Source organism: Meleagris gallopavo, chromosome 2 (assembly GCF_905368555.1).
Source record: "Meleagris gallopavo chromosome 2, MGAL_WU_HG_1.1, whole genome shotgun sequence".
NCBI classification, from domain to species: Eukaryota; Metazoa; Chordata; class Aves; order Galliformes; family Phasianidae; genus Meleagris; species Meleagris gallopavo.
Genome location: NC_139405.1, coordinates 33,747,252 through 33,770,576, shown reverse-complemented (window position 1 = coordinate 33,770,576; position 23,325 = coordinate 33,747,252). Strand labels below are relative to the sequence as shown.

Sequence of the window (23,325 nt, the reverse complement as noted above, 5' to 3'; positions counted from 1 at the left end):
CTCGTTGCTCATAGGAGATTGAGCTTCACTTGCTCTGACATTCTGCCTCTTGTGCTACCATTACACCCAGACCAGCTGAGGATAAATTGCTTTAACATCTGAATTTTACGCAGGTATAAACAATTAATGAGTTTGCAAGGCAGTGAAAAATTAGGCCTCAGATCCTCCGCCCTACATGTTGCATCATTGGCCCTGAGCAGATGCCGTCAGTATGTGAATAAGGAGGAGACATGCAACAGTGACTTTTAAACTCTCAGTACATTTTTTTTTGTCAACACTCTTAAATCAAACTGCATTTTGAACACTGAAATTGAAAGATATGTCATGGCAACAGCTGGGAGAAAAGTAACAGGCTGGAGGGGAGTGGGTAGAGACAAAAGAAAAGGGCCAAGGAGCACAGGAACTCATCTCTCACACTGCTTCTTGTTGCCCCTTGAGTTCATGCCACAGCGCGTTGACCCATCTCCCCTTTTCTTCCCTCTGCTGTATGGACACAGCTCTGTGCAGGTCTGCGATGTGTGCTGGATCATTGAGACGGAAAGGCAGCTGTCTTGCTCTGCTCACTGCTCCTCTGCCCCACAGGTTGTGGCCAGCAAGGCAGCTGGGCACCTGTGGCTCAGTTTCACTGGGACCTGGGAGCATTGGCTTTTGCACCCAAAGGATTGGATTTGCTCTTCATAGCCACCTTTCTGACAGCCCAGATTTGAAAGTATACCACAAAAATATGTGCTGCAGCCAGGTATATTACATATTCTTTGCTATGTAAATTATGCTTAGCTCATTTAGTTGCAGAGGTAGAAATTACATTATGTGCATGTGTATATCAGAACAGTGTATATTTTAAAGATGTAACCTCTTGAGCTGTCTGCAAGGGAATTCTCGAGTTACAAGTTAGATGGAATTCCAGCATGCCTTTCTTTCCCTGCTTCTCCAGTCACGTGTTTTGTGTGCATCGGTCCTTCACATCCATGTTCACACATTAGATAGGTGGAAAGAGAGAAACAGATGCAGCTTCTTTTAGGAAGCTGAAGGGAGAAGTTTGTGAAGTGCTATTCAAAACCTGCTTCCACATAAGAAACGTATAGCAGGAGCAGGTATCCGGTGGGTGATGGGAAGTTACTGTGAAATTCAGTGGGGCTGTGTTCTTGGATGAAGTCTTTTCAGCACCGGCAGCGTGTGCCAAGGGAGTTTCAGCTCTTCCATTCCTTCTGGCTTTGCACCATCCCTGTGGATTTGGGGATCTATGCGACTGTCTTTTGTTATCTCGGTACTATTGCCTTTGAAGAAAACTGCAGCTCCAGCCAGGAACAACTGAACAAAATGTTTTATTATCACACATGAAGAAAAGTTGCTTGCATTTGATTATCTAGCCATAATGTAGTAATGATGATAATGGATTGGAAAGCAATGTCAGTAATGCATTATAGTTATTTGGATGGTGAATCAGAGAAGTTTCATTATGTTCTTTGCTTTTTTTTTTTTTAATAACTTCCAGTAGGCCCATTTTAAAGTGTAATCAAAACAGCCTGCTTTCTTGGTTTATGCATTATTCACTATGAAAAGTTGCTAGCATAGAGCTATGCAGATGTTTTTTTGTGTGTGTGTAAAAGATGTGCCTACATGAGTCATTCTTTTTTGGTTCAGCATTTGGTTAATGTTTGGTTAAACATTACATTAGCCATTAATGGTACTCATAGTTATTTTAACTTGCTGTCTTTATTTTTATTAGTTGACCTAAATTTCATCTTTTGTTTTTTTCCGTCCTACTTTAACAGTCATTTATGAATTAGAAGGGTTTTAGTTTCACATCTAAAGAGGCAATTTCATAGTAACTCAGGATATAGAGTGGGGCAAATTTCAAGGACTCCATGAACCAGCTGCTATAAAATCAGACAGAAGTATGTGAAGTGGCACCAACTTAGATTTCCTCAAAATTTGCCCTAGATGTACTGTGTATAGTTATATGTTAGTGCATAAAATATTTTTTTTTCTTTTTTCCTGAGTTCTGTAAAGTTTCTTGGTTACAGTGCCTTTCTGTGTAAGTTAATACTTCTGAGCTGTACACCTGAGCAGCCTGGGGAGAAGCAACAGTGGTTTGCAGGAGGAAAGCTCCACAACCCTAGGTAGTGTCTATAGAATAGATTATTTTATTTCTCTTTTCATGTATGCTGAAGCTTAAAAGCTTATGCACTGAAACATTTCACAGGACTTTGCAGAATTCCAGTACATCTCTTTCTCCTTCACATTTAATGGCCATAGTGGTGATGAGTTGACAGTTGCACTAGATGATCTTAGAGGTCTTTTCAAACTTTAACGAGTCTCTTCTTGTGACCAAAGCCACGTGCCAAATTGTGATTTGCCTGGCTATTTGTCCAAAATATGAAGATATTCCAGTTTCTTTGGTAAATGCCAAAAGATGCCTCGTGCTCACAAATGTCAGGTTTTAAGCTGCTCACCAAGTGGCAACAGTAAGTCATCACAATAAGCGGCGTAAAAGAACCCCTAACCTAGAAGCTTAGGAAACTGAGGACCATATCCTGCTCCGTGTTGCTCCTCTGTATTAGTAGGGAGGGAGCATTAAATCTCTCCACCAGGAACCCTGGGCAGCACTGTAGCACTCACAGGCTAAGGTGATTCTTTACTTGTTAGCTTTTGGATGGGAAGGTCCTCCTTCACCAAGAAGCAGCCACATACCTCATGCCTCATTGAAAAGATTGTCTTTCTGTCCCAAGGAATTCAGACCAGTTGTGTACAACACACTGACTGTTGTCAGTGTTGTCAGCACTGACCTGTCTTTCCCTCATCTTTGGAATAATTTAGATATTATGGAGGCTTAATCTCCTTGGCACTTTCTTCCACTAATTCAGCCTAGAAGGATTTATGTAACCAATATTATTATGGACTAATTAAAACTAATAATCTTCAAGTGGCCTCACGTAGTTATTTATTCTTCCTTGGCTTGTGGCAATGTGACAGACGGTGTTCAAGCATCCAGAATAACTGTGCCTGCTTCCTGTTACATAAGATGAGTCCTTAAAATAGACTAATGAGACAATTTCTGTTGGAGCTTTTTTTTTACTACTCAGCGAGCTTCAGAATATCAGAAAATTGTTCTTATTTAATAAGCCATTGTGACTGCCCTTCTGCTGAAATCTTGTTTAATCTTGGTGGAAAAAAAAATGAAAATAAGCTTTTTCTTTTTTGTAATTTAACTTTTTCTTGCATTATCAGAGAGAGAGAGAGAGATGGTATAGTCACATGCCCTTCATACTCCCTTTGTTCCCAAATGTGTTCAGCCAGCCTCTGTGTGCTTGCAAGCCACTTTTACTCCCATCCAGGTACTTAGGAGTTGATGTAATTCAGTCATGCTTGAAAAAATTATGTGGCTAGCTTGGTAAACAGTAATAGTGTAATCAAGTCTTGCCCTCTCAATCCCAGTTTGCCTGGCTACCCAACTGGACAACTTTGCTGAGAACCTCTCACCAGATCTGTCATTTTTAATGAGCTCTGTTTGCTGCCTCATCGTCTTCTCTTCTAGTCTTACAGTTCCTGTAATCTCTCCCTTCAGGTTACCGAGTGTTTTCTGCTTCCTTCAGTAGCAACAGGGATACACATCAGTGTGTGGAATGGGGCCCACAAAAAGGAATTTCTTTCATAACTCAGAAAATGTCTGTTCCTGAAATGCGTTGTTCCTGAAATGTTGATCCCATTAGTTTCAGTGGGAGCTGAGCTCACATCACAAGAGGTGAGGTCCTTGCAAAACTGAACTTGTGCAGCAAATTTATCGTAAATTCAGAAACAAGTGAATCTACGATTGGCCTCAGTGAGCTTCAAAGCACTGCTGTCTCCCAAGATTCATTGAAACTGCCCCTATTGGTATTGATTTGCATTTAACGTGATGTGCACCTCCATGCAGCAGTAAAGATGTGAAATATAAAGGTACAAAAAGCCCCTGTGGATACACTGTTTCTCCTGGTACAACATGCTGTCTAATTATGTGTCACACAGTCCATAGTTTTTCTTTCTGTATCTTCATTTTCAGAGATCGTTATCTAGAATAATATTCAAATAAAGCCAAAGGGGAATATAAATGAGCTCTAGCCTGGAGAAAATGGCAAATGAAAGTCTGACTTTATGTAGTGAGCAGGATTTGATAATAGGGTAAGGACTGCAACATCACTCTTGAGTGGCCACAGGTGTGTGTTAGTGATGGGCCAAGTGCATTTTATCTACCTGCTGAGTTTCTAGTATTATTTGATTAAATGACTTGATGGGACAATAATGGGAAAAAGGAAAAAAAAAAAAAAAAAAAAAAAAAAAAGAAAGAAAGAAAGAAAGAAAAACGCCAAAAAAACCCCAACAACAACAAAGAACAAAAAAACAACCCCCCTCCAAAAACAAAACAAAACAAAAAAAAACAAACAAACCATAGCTTTTTAATATACAAGATCATCTAATAAAATGACAGGAAAAAGAAGCCACTGACATGGTGCTGTTCTATCCCAGCTTAATTGTGCAGCAGGGAGGTGATGTTTGTCCAAGCTAACAAGACCCTTGCCTGTACCATGTTCTTCAGTGTTATTGCTCTTCAGTCTCTGCAAGCAGGACTGGCATGGATTGGAGATGTGTTCAGGGAAAAGTAAGATGGTTCCATCGTGTCTGTGTGTTCAGACATAACCTAGTAAGGGTCCTTTTGATGGGAGGTGTATTTCTTCCTGCCAGAGTAATTGTGTCAGTACAACATCCTCTTGCATAACTGCAATTTTATCATTAGTTGTACTTTATGTTATATTCTGCTATTCCACTTGCTGAATGAGAATAAACTGTGTGCCAGAATAAATATCTTCACACTAAGAGGCTTGTTTGCTATAACCATACTGCTGAAAGTGGTGTAACTTAAGTTTAGTTTTTAAACTCTGTGGCTTGTTGAGAGTGCTTTTTTTAGGTCATGAGAAGGGAAAGTATTATAATGTTCTGGTATCTGCTAACAGTCTTTTAGAAAGGGCTGATTGTAATCTCTGTTTGCTGCGTCTGAGGACATGGAAGAATCAAGGAGGGAGGATGAAGGGGGAGCCTGCCTGGAGCTCCTCAGGGTTCTGCGCTATTTTGTTCTGAGCCCAGGAGGCCTAAATTGATAAAGCTAGGCAGCCTAAATAAATCTCAAATGGATACCTTACAGATGTAATGACTTTTTCATTTTGATCTTAAACTTCAACAGGAGAATTTTTTACTACAGAGAAGATGGAGAGTTTAATGCAAAGAGGAGACCCCAGATGTGTCAGATCACCATTGGGTTACATCATTTTAACTACACTGCCCATTCAATAAGGTTGCTGTTCTCTCTTGTTTAAATCGGATAAAAAAAAATCAGTTGAGAGCAGAGTCTCATGACATTGGAAACTGAATTCTCTGTTTTATCTTCTGGCTAGCTATTGTGTATAGGGGTTTACAGTTAGTTAAAATGACTAATATGCCAAGTGTATCAGGGATGATCAGAGTTTCAGATTGGAAAAAAGGGGGTAAACACAGAGTGGAGAAGCATTTGAATTGCTTGTGCCCTGCTGTAGATAGCTACGGTAGAACAAAAGGGAAGAATGTGATTCTCTGTTATCTTTTTGTTTGGAAATCAAAGTATACTCAGATCTTTCTGCATTCAGGATTTGATCTTCCAGCTTACCAGTAACACAAGCTGCAAGGTATCAACATAGACAATCAATTTTTTCAAAAAGATGGGAAAAAATCCATTGCATATATTTCTCATCCAAGATGTTTAATTTGCCATTATGAAATGGATTATCAAACAATTCTAATTCCAGCTGATGGGTTTCAGGGTCCTTCCCAAGGACCAAACTGATACCTTGTAGTACTCTGCACACTGTATATTCTAGTCCTTCTTCCACAGAGCCCATATCCTGGAAAAACATACAAAAAAGATGAACCAGAATTCTTGTGAGAATTTGTGATGACACAAAAGCACTGTCTGTGGAAAGATGAGGCAACCAGCCTAGGAGATAGACAATTCTGGAAGGTGATTGTAACCATATGCCTGTTGAAAAAGGAAGAAAGAGAATGCTTCAGTTTTAAAAATCAACAATAATACAAATTGTGCAAAAACTGATTTTTTTTTTTTTGTGGTAGCTGCATAAAATCATTTAAATTGTTTGAATAATCACCTCCTTGGTAGTGGATTTCTCATGGATTGGAGAATGGGCTTTCATTCTGACTGTATTGCATGAAACATTCATACCTAGTTCTCATTAAAGCAAAATGCAACACTCCAGCACGTGAATGAGAAAAATATATCACAACAGTATATCACAACAGCAAGATCTGTCACAGAAGAAAGTAAATTTTTAGTTTTCATCTTGAGAGAAAAGATTTTTCTGGTGTGCATTTGCCATGGGCCTATGGGACTCAGAGGCTGCAGTCCCTTTAACAATCTAGAAGAGCCAACAAGACACTTGCTTAATTTGTCTGATTCCCTACCTCCAGAATCAGTTTTGGCTGTATTTTGTTTAACATGGCCTAGTGATAATAAATTCATGTAGAACAGAGGGTTGCATGTGGATATGAATTGATCAGTAGAGGCTGATGTTCAGATGAAATCAAACAAATTCTTCTTTATCTATGATAGGATGCATTTAGAAGATTCCTTTTTTTTTTTTTTGCCTAAAATTTTGAACTGTTATAAATAATTTTAAAAAGAGGTATTTTTATAAATACTTTTGCTAAGAAACAGAAATACGTGGTAAATGCTTGTTTGTTTAGCAGTTTGCATGAGAAGTACCTTCAGAACTGAAAATAAATTGGCTTTCACTGAAATTTGTACAGGTAATAAAAGAAAAGCTGCAGATTAAAGTCTTTCTATCTCTTACTGGTCTAGCGGTTGGTGACCCTGCCTGTGGCAGGGCAGTTGAAACTAGATGATTATGGTCCTTTTCAACTCAGGCCATTCCCTGATTCTATATCAGGACCACACCTCTCTGCTGTTCACTTCTTCCTGGCAATGACTTACTACTTTGTGTTTAATTCCATGTTTTTCATTTTGCTTGACTGGAAATAGGAAAAGTGCAAAAGTGTTGCTTAAGTAGTAACAATAATTGCCAACTATTACTAATGTTTTCCAGTTTCATAATTTTTTCAATAGTTCATTCTGGAGCATGATTAAGGCTAAATGTTAAGGTCAGCTCACAAAGGAGCTAGTAGAATGCAGAGCAAGAGGCTGGGCAGGGTGCCTTGTAAGATGAGGACATTTGATTCCTTATAGAAATGATTTCTGAGGCTTCAGTAGTTAGAGAGAGAAGGTCTTAAAGCACTGGAAGTGATGTGGATGAAGTTTTTACCCAACTTTTCCCCTGTAAGAAAAGTAGATTTCAGTCAAATTATTTCATCGTCTTCTGATGATTTAGTTTATTTTTTTCCCAGATTAAGAATTAAGACTTTTAAAAATGTATTTTGATTATGCATTTGCAAATTTTTTTTTCCATTTGTAGCTGGAAATCTGTTTCAGTTATATTTGAATTAATATTCTAAAACCAAAATCTTTCATTTTAGATTGAATAAATTGCTGAGACTGATGCTGAATGATTTAATTGAAAACTTTCAGAAATAAGATATTTTGTAAGACAAAAGAGCCATGATATTTTTATTCTGTTCTCAGAAGTGCGCTAACGTGTGTTAGAGTACTGCTGGATGAAGTAAACTGGAAGGGACTGCAGGGTCTTTCAAGTCCCACTCCTTCAGAGTCTACTCAGAGCAAGCTCATCTCTGAGATCGGATGATTGCCCAGGGCTTGATTTGTTTGAGTTTTAACCCACCCCTAGGACGGAGACTGGACAGCTTTGCTTGTCTGCCCACAAAATATAGAATCGTTTTCTTAAACCCCATCTTACTCTCATTTTTCAGCATATGCTCATTACCTTCTGTCTTCCCACAATGCACCACTCTGAAGTTCCTGACTCCATCATCTTTACACCCTTCTTGTAGGTACTTTTGGGAGGCTCTCAGCCTCCCCAGAGGCAGAGCAAGCAGTTGTGTGATTCTGCTGAGGAGATCTAGGTTAAATTGCTATTTGCCATAGTTTATGAATTATGTTTCAGTAGGATAAAGGTGGGGTCATAATATTCAGTTCTTTTGTTTTCTTTGCTTTGTGTATAAGCTATAGGCAAGTGTGCAGCCTGCTAATAGCAGGACTGTGGTCTTGGACCTTAATGTATTATATATAGGTCCAGTAGCTAAAGAACTAAATTACTTTAGGAAAAGATGTACAAGGTGACTTATTTAATAAGCTGGAGCTTCTTTAGAACATGCACAAAACAAATTATACATTGCAAAACCCATGCTGTGCTTTAAGCTCGTACCTTTTCAAATTGTGTGTGTCTTTCCAGTATGCTTCTGCTGGGCTCAGTAGAAGAAAGATGAATTTGGAAGGGCCAAGAGAAAGCTGAGAACAAATGCAAGCCTTGGCTACATGTTAGAGATGGAAAAAAATATCACTCAGTAATTGAAATATGGATGTATTTCAAAACACTTCATTATAGTGGTGCTTGTTTTATGCCACCGCTGAGGAGGAAGAAAAGAAGCCTCTCTTGAAGAATTATTGTTTCTAGGTAGTGACCTAAGTAAAAGACAGGACTTTAAGGAACTCTCAAACAAAATATTTCTGACTATGACAGAAGATTGATTGCTCGTCAGAGATGAGCTTAAGTGTATTGAATTTCAGTGCATCTACATTGTCAGGATATTTTATCATTTGTATTCAGGTGTTACTTTAAATATACTGGCCTTGGAAATATTAACGAGGCAAAGAAAATGATAAAGCTTACCTGCCGTTTGGCCTTTTCATGTATCTTTTTAATTGTTCTGCCAACCGGAAAGTTAAACAATGACAAATTGGGCTGTGAATCTGTGTGCTGGCTGCTTTCCTTCCTAGTATCATGAAAGATTTTTGCTGGATGGGCCAGAAATAAAGCAGAGTAGTTTTCCTCACAGTGTGTGTCCAAGTTTTAGCAATGAAGGTAATAAAATAACCTCAATCTTATAAGACTCATAAAACTTAAAATTAAAAGAATGGCTTTATGTGATTTTAAGGACTGTTATTAAATGGCCAACGGTTTGTTGCAGAGCTGCTCTTAGTCATGTTTCTGAGTTATGGCAATAACTGTAATTATTTCTTGATGATGAGGAGAGTCAGCTGTGGACTGGCTAACCAGAAGTTCTGCACCAGGGGCTGAGGTTTACTGGGTGATCTCAGACATGAGGGGCAGCTGATTGCCAGCCAAGCCTGGTGGTACTTCCAGCAGAAAACAGCGTAACAGTACATCTATGCCCCTAATATTTTCCAGTTAATGTTTGAAGACTGACAGATCTGGGTATGTTTCTTGTTCTACAAAATAACAGTGCAAATATAAAACAGTGCACATCAGTTTTAATACTTAGGGGCAATGGTAACATCTTATTATCTAAATCTTAACTGTATACAGGCAAGAATACTTAACGCACAAAATGTGAGCTGGAATGGAGCTTGTTTAAGGCCTTTCCTTGAAAGATACTACTGCCCTTTTCTTCAGCAATGTGAGATAGAAATTAGGGCTACTCTGGTCCGTGGCTATCAAGCTCCTGCTTGTGCAGTTTTCCCATGTGGCTTGAAAATTCATTGCCAAGTAATCATGACAGTAATTGGTAACTACTTATATTTGAATTTCTTTGAGTTACAGTATATGTAGCTGTTTTCCTTCCTGTATTAAACTAGGGCTAAATATCTGATTTTATTTTATCCAAGTATAATGATTCAGTCTGCCTCATGCATTAAGCGTGCAGTGGACACGTATTCAACTCATCCTTAAGGTTTTCCAGGAGCGGGATAATGCTGTCATTAGTTGTTTGTGTGACTATCATTTTTTATAAAAGTAGTTTTCAGATTAAAAAAAAAAAAAATCATAAAAACAACCTCTACGTAGCCTTTAGAATAAATTAAGCAACTTGTGATTGTTTTCCTATGTTTTGGTGCTGAGCATTTTCTTAAGAGTTGGTTCTTTCATCTGGTGTTTTGTGGATCAAACAGTAATGACGTGAGAAGCAGTTTGTTTAGTATCTTGTTGTGTCCTTGTAAATGTGAGTTTCACCCAAGTAATAGTAGTATAGAACAGAGTCCTCTGTCCAGCAGTATGTATTTGTGTAAGACTTGAGGTTCCTATTAAGCTATAGATCTTCAAGCATATTGATTTTTCTTCATCTTGGAGGAACTAAGAGCAGTTCTGATTTACACAAATTTGAACTTAATATGAGAGCAAGGCTGAGCTGTTAATTCCACTGAGATTACCTATGCGCAACAAGCCTCACATTTTATAAGGCATGTTCTGAATAAGCCCTATTTTGAGTGAATTAAATAATAAGTTAAAAATAATGAATTTCTGGACAGTTTTAATACAGTTCTGGGGGAGAGTACAGTCGCTAAGGCATTCTGGTCAAAACATCTGAATTAACCACCCAAGAAGTAAAAGACAGCAGCCTAGGATAGCTTTATTGTTGCTATGAAATTGAAGGCATGCATACAAATAATGAGAACAATAAGGGGCAAGTGTTTACTGGGCATTAGAGAGATGTTTATTATACCTTCTACAGCATAAGCAGAAAGTGCAAATTATCTCCAGATTTTAAAGGCATTGTAAAATAATTAAATACAAATACTAAGGATCTTCCTGGAACTACAAATCTAGAAAATGTTCCTCTGAGGATTCTTATTTCATTCTTTACATTGCTCACTAAGCTGCAATACCACAGCCCTGGATTTAGCCACACAGAGAATTACAGTGGTGTGAAGTTGCCTTGATTTTCATTCTTAGCTTATTCCTGTTGGAGGGCAGGGTCTGTGGGACATGGCAAGTTGACTGCAAGTTTTGTAGCTCTGTCCTTTTCCTTTCAGTCTAGATGATAAAAATTCATGTATGGATAGGATAAAAGCCTTTGAGATCATTCTTTCTCTGCTCCTGTAGCAAGCTTCTCAGGCGATAACATCTGTTTGCAGCAGATGATGAAGAGGCACCTTTGTCCCCCTGCACCAAAACACCATTCACTTGTTAGTTAAATATCCTGTGAAGCATCTCCTGGAGAAGCCATGGCTTGGACAGGTATACTCTTCACTGGGTAAAGAACTGGTTGGATGGCCAGGCCTAGAGTGTGGTGGTGAACGGAGTAAAATCCAGCTGGTGACCAGTCATGACTGTGCATTCCCCAAGGCTCAGTATTGGGGGCCTGTCCTGTTCGATATCTTTATTGATGACCTGGATGAAGGCATTGAGTGCACCCTCAGTAAGTTTGCAGATGACACCAAGTTTGCAGGAAGTGTTGATCTGATCTGCCTAGGGATAGCAAGGCCCTACAGAGCAATCTGGGCAGGCTGGATCACTGGGTTGAAGCCAGTGGGATGAAGTTCTGCAAGAACAAGTGCTGAGTCCTGCACTTTGGCCACAACAACCCCAGGCAATGTTACAGACTTGGGGTAGAGTGATTGGAAGACTGTGTAGAGAAAATGGACCTAGGGGCATTGGTTAACGCTTGGCTGAATGAGATGAGATTTTGCGTGAAACCATATTTAGTACCACATGCCTTAGATTTTAAGGTTGGCAAAGTTCTTGCCATAGTAATTCAGATATATTAGCCATGTCAAGAAGATATGATTTAGAGCACTCAGTAGCGTGATGTAGTTCAGTAGGTTAAATCAGTAGCAGCCAGCCTTAAATAAGTTTGAGGAAAGAAGAAAAGGAGGGGAAAGAATGATACAGACAGGACAGTGGTGCAGATGGAGCCTCCCATTTTTGCAATAGTAACTAGGTCATCTCAGCTGTAATGTCAGCTCAGTGAGCCTGTATGATCTGTATAGATGACTGGGAGAACCAGAATCTCTTTGGGGTAGATTATGTCCCTGTAATTGGAAAATGTGAATATCACTATCAGCGTCCAGTTTGTAAAGGCCACATGTAACTGATAAAATTCAGTATCTAAAGATCCTCAAGAGGCAGCTGTAGATTGACACCGTGTAGCCAAAAAAATCAAGACTGTCATTTTTCGTAGAAAAAGGCCTTATATGATTGTAATTTTGCTATATCACATTGGTTCTGATGATATAGCTACATGCGGACTTATATGATACGATGACTCATTTAAATAAATATGTTTACTAGAAACAGAAAATACACCATGAACCCACGTTTGTAAACATGTCAGTTGGAAGTAGTAAAAAATACTGGCAGAGTTCCAGAATGTTCTTGTTTTACATTCTATTGGTTAGTTAGGATTCTAAGCAGACTATAATTTACTTAGTAGGTGGCAGTCAACAATTTCTACTTTTTCTCCAGGAAGAATTATGGCCTGTTTTTTAGTTTACATGTCATCAGCAGGGCTTATGTGTGGAGGATGAGGTTGAGCAATGTTTTCTTTCACTGGTAGGTGACCAATCAGAGACCATAGAAATTGATATGTATGAACATTTCACACTGAGTAACCAACACTGTTGGTCACATATGTATGTTACCTCTAATGGTGTATTCGTACACATATACTTAGGAACTTGGTTCAGGAGACTGATTTCCAAACTAAAGTTACGTCTGTTTTTCAACTCAGCAGAAAGATACATCAGGACAGGTAGTTTTGTGTTATTACAGGTAGGGTTTTCATTATATTAGAGCAGACCATTAATCTCCTTTGAGGTTGTAAAACCAGATCATCTTGAAGTAAGACATACTTCCAGATATGAAGTTCATGCCTTGCTCCTTCAGAACTGCACCTAACAGAGAGTGTTCTTCCTATGAAATGAAATGTATGCCTCCAAACAAAGAAGAGAGAGAGATTTTCAGTTATAATGCAGATGTTGAAATCAAAGTTAGCTAGTGCCATGATCATTTAGCCTCCCTCAAGTGCCATTTTCTCTGTGGAAAATAAAATATGAAAGTGAACATAATTTCAATTTTTATTTTGTCATAGAAAACTGATATATCAGCTCACTGGACTCTGTTATCTCAAATTTTGTTTCCAAGAGTAATAAATACTAGATGCAACATAGTGTAATATAAAACTCCACTAATGAATAATTATAGAGATATGCACCTAAGGAAATTTCACACGTCAGTGGTAAAAGGTTTGTCAGGCACTGAAGTAGGAGTTAGTTTTACTTGTCTGTGATGATCTCCGCTGACACAAATGTGAGTAATATTTTAATTAGACACCTAGGTGAATAATCTCCTCTGAATCTAACAAATGTGTTGGCCTGACTGACCTCTACTTTGACAGTGAGTCCTAGAGTTTTAATTTTGCCTTGGATGATGTGTAACTGAAAACTTAAATAGGTGTCTCTTGAATTTTATTAGCAGTACCTTCTTTCTTATTAAATGAGAGGAAACAAATATGCTATGAGCTGTCACAGCCAAGTCCCACAAAGTTCATATGTTCATATCTTACATGCAATTATGCCTGCACTACTCTGTTCGAGCTGAATGTATGTGAGCATTATGTATTGCAGGGAGGTATTATTTTCTTTAAGCAGTGTAACAAAAATTTTTGTTCTCACTTTTTTTTTTTCCCCATGACTATTGCTTAGGAAAAAAAATGGTATATGGAGTTGTCCTCAGTTTCTTGAAACTGCTTCTTGTGAGCAGCCAAAGTTAATTTAGAAACCATGAATGTTCAAGCTGCTACTTCCACCCTGTTTCCTTGTAAATGCTGTACTGTATTACCCAGATACCTTTCCAAACAAAGTATTTACAGTTTTCCACAATGCCTTTTATTTTGTCTGAAAAGTTTCGTCATCTTCATAGTTCATTCATTTATTACTACAAGTAGTATGAATAATTTTCCTATCTACCCCAAAGAGATGCTTGAGTCTCCCATAGCAGTGCCTTTCTTCTATGTTAAAAATTTATTATTTAATCAATTTCTGTTAACTCATCTCTCTAGACTTGCTGAAAGGTATCTGAGAGTTTAGAGATAAAGTGTATTCTTTGGAAACTTACCCAGAGTACTTCCGTTTCTTCTATAAATACCACAGATGATCTTCAGTTTTCAGAAAGTTTTTATCAATCTTGAATTGGCTTCCACCCTAAGGGAGTTAGCTCTACAGTGTATGTGTCTGACTATCCTAACACATCCATGGAATTTTGAGAGAAAACAGTATGTCCCCATTTCTACATAGGTGGGAGGTGCAAAGAATTTTAACTGCCTCAAGATATACCTTATTAAACTTGTACTTTGCAACAACAACAACAAAAAAAGCAAATAATGTTTCTTCGAGAAATAAATTCAGTCTTTTCAGTGAAGCAGCTGGACATTCAAACCACTTCCCCTTACCTGCCAGCAACCTGTCAGTTTGATTTGGAGTGAATTTTAATCAGCTTTCTAACACCCTCTTGCAATCTCAAATCTTGATCTTGTGATTTTTTTATTATTATTATTATTTTTGCCACAAATCTTTTAAGCTTTCAAAAAGTCTCCATCTGCTTGTTTATACAGAGACTTCCAGGAAAAACATTACAAATTAACTGAAGGTGTGACTACTTCAGTGATGCTAAAGGGCTTTAAATTAGTCTTCCTTTGGAAGACAGCTCAGTGAAATACATTAAAGACACTTCTGTTGTGAATGAGTGTGTTCACACCATGGTTCGATCCTGTTTAAATTACCCAATTAAGAAGTTTAATTTGGATCAAGTTTCTTCAGTGCTTCTGCGAGCACTGTCCCTCTCCCTGTTGTACTCCACGTAGTGTATCAGCCTGCATCATACAAGAGCCCACCGTGCACCCCTGTGTAGTTCACAGCTGATATTTCTTGGCTCAAGTGAGATGAAAAGTAACTAAGAGTGTAACCAGCTTATTGCCAGTACATGAAACCAGGCTGCCATCGTCGCCAATACTGCAGCAGTATGCATAGTCGCAAGCAGAAATCAGATTCCTATTATAATAGAGACTAAATGAAAACAAATTAGCTGGCTCCTGTACAATGAGCAGAGTATTAACAGCTGCTAGCTAGGCTGGGCTGGCAGTGAGCTGCAGGAATATTGGCTCTCCCAAGGTCCAGCGTGGGAGAGCCAGGCCTCTGACTTGCCCAGAAGAAAAAAATGTGACAATTTCTAATCTATGCTAAATCACATGGGCAAATCAGCTGCAGCTTATGTGACCAGCAGCATTCAGTGTAATGCTAGCTGCCCAATCTGAATGCTTTTATTCATGGAAATATGCTTACAAGAAAGCCACACTGTGCGAGTTTGTGCTGCTTTGCAGTCTAGATCTGGCTAAGATATACTTTCCTTCCTAGTTAAATGCTCTGGGAATTACCTGAGGCTTATTGCCTTTTTGATCTCTTTCAAAATTCAGTGAAGTCTAATATGGCTCATAAATGATTTTCTTGCCCTCTATTCATTGATTTTTCTCTCCTTGGGGAAAAACAGAAAACCCTACAAAGTAGAGAGATATAGTTCATTGCTTTTTTTTGTACGTTTTACCAGTTGAAGACCAAAAATATGAAGTAAAATGCAGGTTCTTCTATTTGAATGCAATCTCAAAGGTGTAGCTGTCAAAGTAGAGCATAGCTTCAAGGTTTTGAGTAGATTGGTATCTTTTCTTTAAGAAAAATGCCACCTATGGGCTTGATTGGCTCAATAAATAGCTTGTAGTAAACTATCAGCTTTGTAAAAGGAACAGCATAATGTACAGAAGCATTTAGCGATGAAAGAGAGGTAAGGCTCAGGCAACTTAGAAAATGTTTTCTAGAAAATACATATTCACCTGAGGTGAGTCAGCAAGACCATAGTGGGTAGAGCCTTTATTTGCACCTGAATTAATGAGCTTGACAATGTAAAAACCGTAGTAAATTTTCCATTGTGTTTGTTTAATACTTGTACTTTCAGTTGCACACAGTAAAAGATTTTGCTTTAAATGTTATAATGGAACCAAGGCACACAGAAGATCTTTATTCAGCATGGACACTTTATAAGTATGTGGAAGCTGAAATCACTGAACCCTTTCCAGTTATTTAAATATTACTAGGAAGAGGAAAAAAAATGTTTTTCATTTGGTTTTGACCTACTCATTCTGATTACACTTCCTAAAAGAAAAAAAAAGAAAACAGACAATCTTAACTGAGAAGACCAAGTTATGAATAGCAGTGTCTTAATAAAGAAGGAAGGGACAAGGGCAAAGACAAGGAGATAATACAGAAACTTCTGAGTTGTAATTTTTTGTCAAGTAAATTAAAATCCCCTACTTTTCTTTTATTAAAACCTAATCTGTCTGGAACTGCTTTGCATTTGCTATTGGCTAAAAGAATACACACTGGGAATGCATGCAGTGCACTCACAATCAGCTGACATATGGCAGCTTCATGCCCAGAAGTAATTTGTTCGTGTGTTTGAGATATCTGATACAAACACGAGGTATTTATGTACCAGAATGAAGAAAAAAAAAAAAAAAATTACACACAACACTAACACATTGTACAAAAATACATTACAATACTAACTAGCATTAACAATGACTGCTTATATCCAAACACTGCACATGTATTCATTTTCCAACTGGAGATTTATGAATGACAAACAGTTCTGTGTCAACCACTTGGTGACTGAAATTAATTTTATAACAGAAATTGACATATAGCTCATTGATTTAATTGGGGGTTTAGGAGCTTTCTTGTAAGCTTATTTAAACAGATGAGACAGTGACAGAGGCCTGGTTCAGACCCTACTTAATGCAAATTATACCAGAATATAACCAGAATAATAAAACTGTTGGAATCAGAGAGGTCAACGTTGAGATAGATCCTATGTGGATGGTAACCTGATAATAACCTTTATTTATTCTTGACTGCTTGTGTTGATGAGTTTTGGATTGATTTATCTTACTCTTGTCATTTTTCCTACAGAGCCGCTCAGAAATTGAACCTGTCCTCCAAAAAGAAGAAGCACAGGCCTTCTGCGTCATCTGTTCCTGAATCTCCTCTCTTCACTACCAGCTTCAGCAGTATCCTTCAGGCTTCCCCACCACCTGCACCACCTTGTTTGTTGAGAGCAGTCAGCAAGGTGAAAGACACCCCTGGTGTGGGCAAGGTAGGCATCTCAAAACTCAATTATCTATGGGAGATAATTTTCCTTTCTTGGGGTAAAACATCCAGTGAATTAAAAGAGCACGTCCTTTCTTGCATGGAGTGTACAGTTGGTCCCTGCACATGGACAAAGGACTGGCAATGTTAATTACTTAAATGTGTGACCTTGTGATTGGGTTGAAGTTGTCTTGAACACAGGCAGCCCTAATCGTGCAGCAATAAATTTTGAGCTCCTAGTTACACAAAGTGCTGTTGCACTGGAGCCTCAGTGGTACCTAGTGGTGATGAGGTGATGATGTCCATTCTGTTAGCATTTGTGGTGTGGATTGGTCCCTGTGGCTATGTTTTAACTGTGTAAAAGGTGCTTGCCGTGGCATGTTCTGGGTTCCTGATCCTCTTGTTGTTCAGCCTGGTATCTTGGCTGAACGACTGTAATTTACTTCTGACTCATGTATCCTGACTTTCTTCCAATACAGTCAGGACAAGGCTTGGTCACATACCTGAACAAAGCCTATGCTAATAATGATGAATTACTCCTTTTTTCCTTCTGTCATGTTACTTCCTTCCATTCTCTAGGATTGCGTCCTCTTAAGATACTGTTTAGGTGCATACTTGCGATGGAAAATGGTTGAGGCAATGGAGAAGGTGCCTATATATTTTGCTATTACTATCTAATTTGTCTGAGTGGCCTTTATTCCCTGTCACAAACGGAGAGCTTGGTGCATTACATCTGGAAATGAGTGCATATAGTTGCTGAGGACATCAGTTTTTTTAATCAAGGGAGTTTCTTATGCAAGCATCTGTGTACATGGCTTTTCCATATTCATTGGATACAAAGCAGAGACAATGAATTTGTTGCAAATCTTTTTGTTTAGAAGAGAAACTATAATGCATAATCTAGGAGTACTGAGCATAGGATGTGCTTCAGCATTTCTATTGCTGATTTTGGACATGGACTTTGGGAAATTACACAGTTCTCATTTTTTCATAGAACAGCGATATTACTTTTATAGCTGCTCTGTGCCCATTTGAAAAGAGTATGTTGGGTTCCCTTCCTGCAGGCTCCCTTTCTTTCCTCTGGCCTGCACAAAAGTACAGATCTGTCACAATGTGATAAAAGTAGTGATGGATACTCTGATTTCAGCGGGACGAGGAATAAGCTGGGACCTGTTGGTGTAAGAACCTGCTAAGGAAAATAGTTACAAAAGAACATCTCCTCTGAGAATTCTTAAATTTCTGTGTTTGAGTCTTGCAATATCTGAATACAAATAAAATTTCAATTGAACAATCATGGAGGAAATATTCAGGAAAACAAGGGACTAATTTTCCTTGTTGAAAAGCATGGATACGTTTCCAATTGGTTTTCACCCTTCCTGAGAAAAGGGTTTATATTCCTGCACACATGGAAATTTGTGGAAGGACTATAAGCTTATCCTGGACTTTTCTTGCTCCTCTTATCTTTGATTTCTAGCAAACAATTCTTAGAAACCAGTTTTACAGTATGCCCAATTTGTTCCTCCACCAACACCATATGGCAGAACAGAGTCCAGGCTTTTCAGGTCTGTAAGTAAAACAGAAATTTTGCATTCCAGCAAAAGAAAGAGCTATCAAAGTATTTAAGAAATAGTTAAGAGTTTTAAAAAATGTTTTAACACAACCTTATCCAAAATAGGAAACCAAATTGGATTAGTTCATGTAGCCATAATAGAGGAAGTTCCTTTTTTCACAGAATCACAGGATTGTAGGGGTTGGAAGGGACCTCTAGAGATCAGTAAGTCCAACTCCAAAATTTCTCCACAGTGTTCTCATTAGCAATAGTATGTCTAGCCTGCAGTGTAAGTTCTGTTCCATTTTTTTCCTCTCTGATTTCTTCTAGTAATTCTGTATTTATTTAATTCTGTAATTATGACTTAAAGTTCATATAGTTTCATCAGTTTCCCGTCATATGTAGCATAATTTACATTTTAATATGTCTGTGTTAGGTGTGAGACTTAGCGAGTAACTGCTGGATAACAATGTAACAACTGTCAGAATGGGAAAACTTCAGATGAAGCAGTGGAATTCTTGGCTTGTTTGCTTTTAAATTGCTTTAAATTGTTGTTGTTTGTTATGTATCTTATGTTCAATTTGGGCATATGTTTTGATATGAACATGCAAAAAATCTGTTAATTTTCTCAGCAATTCCTTTCATATAATGTTTTCTCTAAGTTTATACATCTGTAATTTGTGGACCCATGAGGAAGAACTGGGTTTGGGAAAGCTAATATTTATTTTCATTAACTTCTTTTTTTTTTTTTTTAATAGCGTGTTACCAACAGTCCCAGTGTGATAAAACTCTGGTTCACTTTGGGTTTGAATGGACTGGGAATTTTCTACCAGAAAAGTTTGTTACTGGAAATCCTGGCTCAATAGAGTTGGAAGGCTAGGACTTGCCAAAGTCCTATGTTTCCAATGTCCCATGGGATGACAGCGTACAAAGAACCCCAGAACTGGCTTCTAGGAAGGCAGGATCTTAGATGTGGGGCAGCACAGAAGTAATATGTTACTGACTTGCCCTCAGCTTGAGATCTCTCTGTTTGCCAGGGTTGATGAATATCAAAGAAGATGCACAGAAAGTTGGGAACTTGGAAGCATAGATCTTCTGTTAGTAGAATTTACAAAGATCTACAAAGTTCTGTTTCAAAATTGATGAGAATTATTTACATAAAGTTCTGTATTTGCTTAGGAATGGATCAACTGTCTTGTACAGACATTTTTTTGAGTGGGAGGATTCTACTACCAACAAAATATTTAAAAGTTAATTAGCCAGCTCAGTTAGTATGGATATGGATAAAACTGAAAAGTCTGAAGTGACAAAGAGAATACAAGGGCTGCTCTGAAAGTAATGCCTACTGTTTTATTACATTGGCACACAATGTCAGAGGCAGATAGTGATGGTATGGCAGTAGGTTTTTGAACCTTCCACCAATATTCCATTACATGTTGTGCTGTGTGACAGAGGACAGCAGAGGGGCAGTCTGACAGAATGGCATCTGACGTAGAAGTGTGAATGAAACAAAGGTGTGTCATTGAATACCTCCATGGGGAAAAAAATGGTGTCCAGTGACATTTATCAACACTTGGTGAATGTTTCTGGAGCTCAAACAGTGGATGTGAGCACAGTGAGGCGGCGGATTGTGCATTTCAGCAGTGGTGACTGCAGGTCAGCTCTGCAAGTGAAGGTTTTTACAAGTACAGTATACAGGCTTTTGTTGTTTGTTGGTGGAAATGCATAGGGAATGGTGATGACTGTGTTGAAAAATAATGTTTTGTAGGTGAGAATTCCCATAATCAAATAGTGTTATTGTGCTCTTTGCAGCTGTTGTAGTTTCCGTGGAAATAAATAGGAGGCATTACTTTTGGAATGAACACATAGTGTACACACTGTGTACACACAGTGTATATGTAGGTTCACCGTTTTTCACACAAAAGCCCTTGCAAAGTATGCTGTACTGTACTGGTATTTGGGAGAAATATTATTTGAATGTAGCATTCAGCTTTGCAGGAGGAGGATGAAGTAATGAAAATCGGCATTTCACTTTGATGTTAGATACACCTTTGACCCTAGTGGAAATACAGCATTGTCAAAGCAAAGTAGTAAAGGATCTAATTTCCAGAATCTCTCCCCAAAGTAAACATTTGTGACTATATCACAAATAAATTATCAGTGGTGCTTGTACAAGTTGTGACATACATGTTTGCTTTGGCTTTGCATTTCCTGGCAAAGGGAGCTGATCCCCAGGGAAGCAGTCTGTTGTTCCTCACAGTTTTTTCTTGACAGCAGTGTTTTCTTTTGGGCTGAATGATGCTCCAGCTCTTTAAGCTACTACAGCCTAAGCATCACTTTTTCTTCTCTCTATGCTGCCTTTGAGTTATTGAATTCTGAGCTATTGTGTAAAGGAGAGTGGCAGCTTGCTTTTGCTGGACTTAGAGTGGCACTCTTCTGGATGACTGTACATGCTATTTCCCCAAGTCTCATTTTCTAGAACATACTCAAGTCTGTTTTGTTCTTTCTGACAATAGGCCAAGAAATAGGGGGGAGAAAAAGCAGGCTTTCCATGCAGGAAAAACAAATTACTCCATGACTCAAGTTTCCTTGAATTTGCTCCCCCAAGCTGCTTCCCTTTTTCTCCCAACCCCCATGTTATGTTAAACAAAAAGTAAACTAAACCAGATTTTTTTTTTTAATGAAAACCTGAAATGTTCTTTCTGTCAGAAACCATGTTTTGCTGACTCTCCCATTCCCTGTGAAAAACAGCTCAAATGAAAAATTTGCTGCCAGCCTTAGTAAATGGGTTGTTTTCAGGTGGCACAAAGTTTAGGATGAATGGATGTGGTCTCTGTACTTTCTTTCATTTATTATTTTCCTATGCATACTATTACAGAACTCTGCCACTGAAAGGTATTTGATATGTTTGGGCAGAGAATAATTGAACTTCAGTTACATATTATTCTTCTGTGTGAATTACTTGTTGGTGCTTGTTAATCAGAAAATAAAACAGCGATATTTGCCCATAAAAATCACCCCTCTGCAACAGATGTTAGGGAGAAGCAAGTCATCACTGAGGGCTCTTCGGCAAGTCACTTCAACCTATTAGCAAAATGGACTGAAATTCGCAATACCGTATTTACTTCTTATTTTTCTGTAGCAATGGGATTTCTTTTTAAAGAGCCTAGTCCCATTTTGCTAAATAATGTATAAATTCAGACAGGAAAAAAACAAACAAACAAACAAAGCCAACAGTGGAAAAAAGAGTTTCTGCAGGGAGGAAGACCAGACAGATAGAGACAGAAGGCAAGAAGAAACAGAGATATTATTGTTCATCTTCATAGTGGTGTCTTCAACCCGTCAACAGTCTAATATTAGATACCCCTTGCTGAGCTTTGGTAGGCATTGTAGAAGAGAGATTACTAAAACCTTTGAAAGGGGAGTAATAAGTTGCACTGCCGATGCTTCTGAGGAGCTCTTTCTGAGTGTGTAGGGCAGGGTAGGAGGCAGCACAGACAGACCTGTTTTGATAATCTACTGAGTGAGATGCAGGAGCCATTGTTCTGGCAGGGACTGAGCATGGAGCCTGTCCTATCTAGGAAGGGCTGTGAGTAGGAGGTGAACAGTGACTATGGCCAAATGCCAGGAACGGTTGCAAAATGCTTGCAGTTGATGTGATAGACTCTCCTGAACTGTTCTCCTTTCTCCAATGTCTATGTATGACATATTAAAGAAGATCCAGTTAAAAATATTTTTAAACTGGAAAATATTTTTAAACTGTAAGAATTTAATCTTCCATTAAGTAGTAACGTGTTAAAAATTAGAAGATGGTCTTATGTCTTACCATCCCACTTTGTCTATTGACCATGTAACGTATTATTATTCTTTAGATCCAAGTGGCTAATAAAGAAGCAGTGCTTTGCAGTTACTCCATTTAAGGAAAGTGATTATAAAAGGAATGGATCACATATTTTTAATACGATTCAACTCCTTTACAAAGTAAGACAAATTCTTGCATGCAGATGGACAGAACAACCAAAGTTAATTTTCCCTCTTACACCACCATGATCTTTCAGACAGGACTTTGATATCCCATTCCTTCACCTTTTAGGGCTTTTCTTGATTCCACAGTACCAAGCTTTTCTTGACCAGGTTTTTCTTTCTGCTTCTCCACTTGACTTTCTGTGACTTTCTTTCGTCAGTGCAAAAGGTAACAGTGAACAAAGCTTTACTGCTCAAGCCATTCAGGTTTCTGAGTAGGTTCAGAACTGTCTTTAGAGGAACAGAAGTACATGCCAATTCTCTGGCTTTGCAAACTTTTTTTTTTTCTCAGCTGCTTAAAAATAATTTATTGGACTTTTCACTAGATAGGGCAACAATTATTGCACTGGCCTTGACATGCTTTAATCCAAGTTTTAACAGTACAGTACATATGTTAATAATAATTATTCTATTGGCTACAGCCTGTGTGAATCATAATTTGAACAGTATTTGTCAAAATATGTTTTCATAGCTGTGTTCAGTCTTTGTATCAGTTCAATGAATCATGATTGCAAAGATGACTTGAAGGGAGCAAAATTGGTGTGTGTTTTGACTAAGCTCACAAGAGGAGACATCCCTTTTTATTCAGAGAGTTTGCATTTTGACCATCTGATGCAGATGTTAGGATTATTTTGGCAACATTACTGTATACATTAAATAGATATCTATG

General features: G+C 38.2%; 1 protein-coding gene across 1 annotated transcript in view; it reads left to right on the top strand.

The window, feature by feature from the left end:
* KIF26B (kinesin family member 26B) overlaps positions 1 to 23,325 on the top strand; it is a 279,410-nt gene that overhangs the window by 155,313 nt on the left and 100,772 nt on the right. The window contains exon 5 of the mRNA XM_085219592.1: positions 16,907 to 17,090. Within this exon, the coding sequence (XP_085075718.1) occupies positions 16,907 to 17,090 (184 nt within the window). The remainder of the gene's footprint in view (positions 1 to 16,906; positions 17,091 to 23,325) is intronic.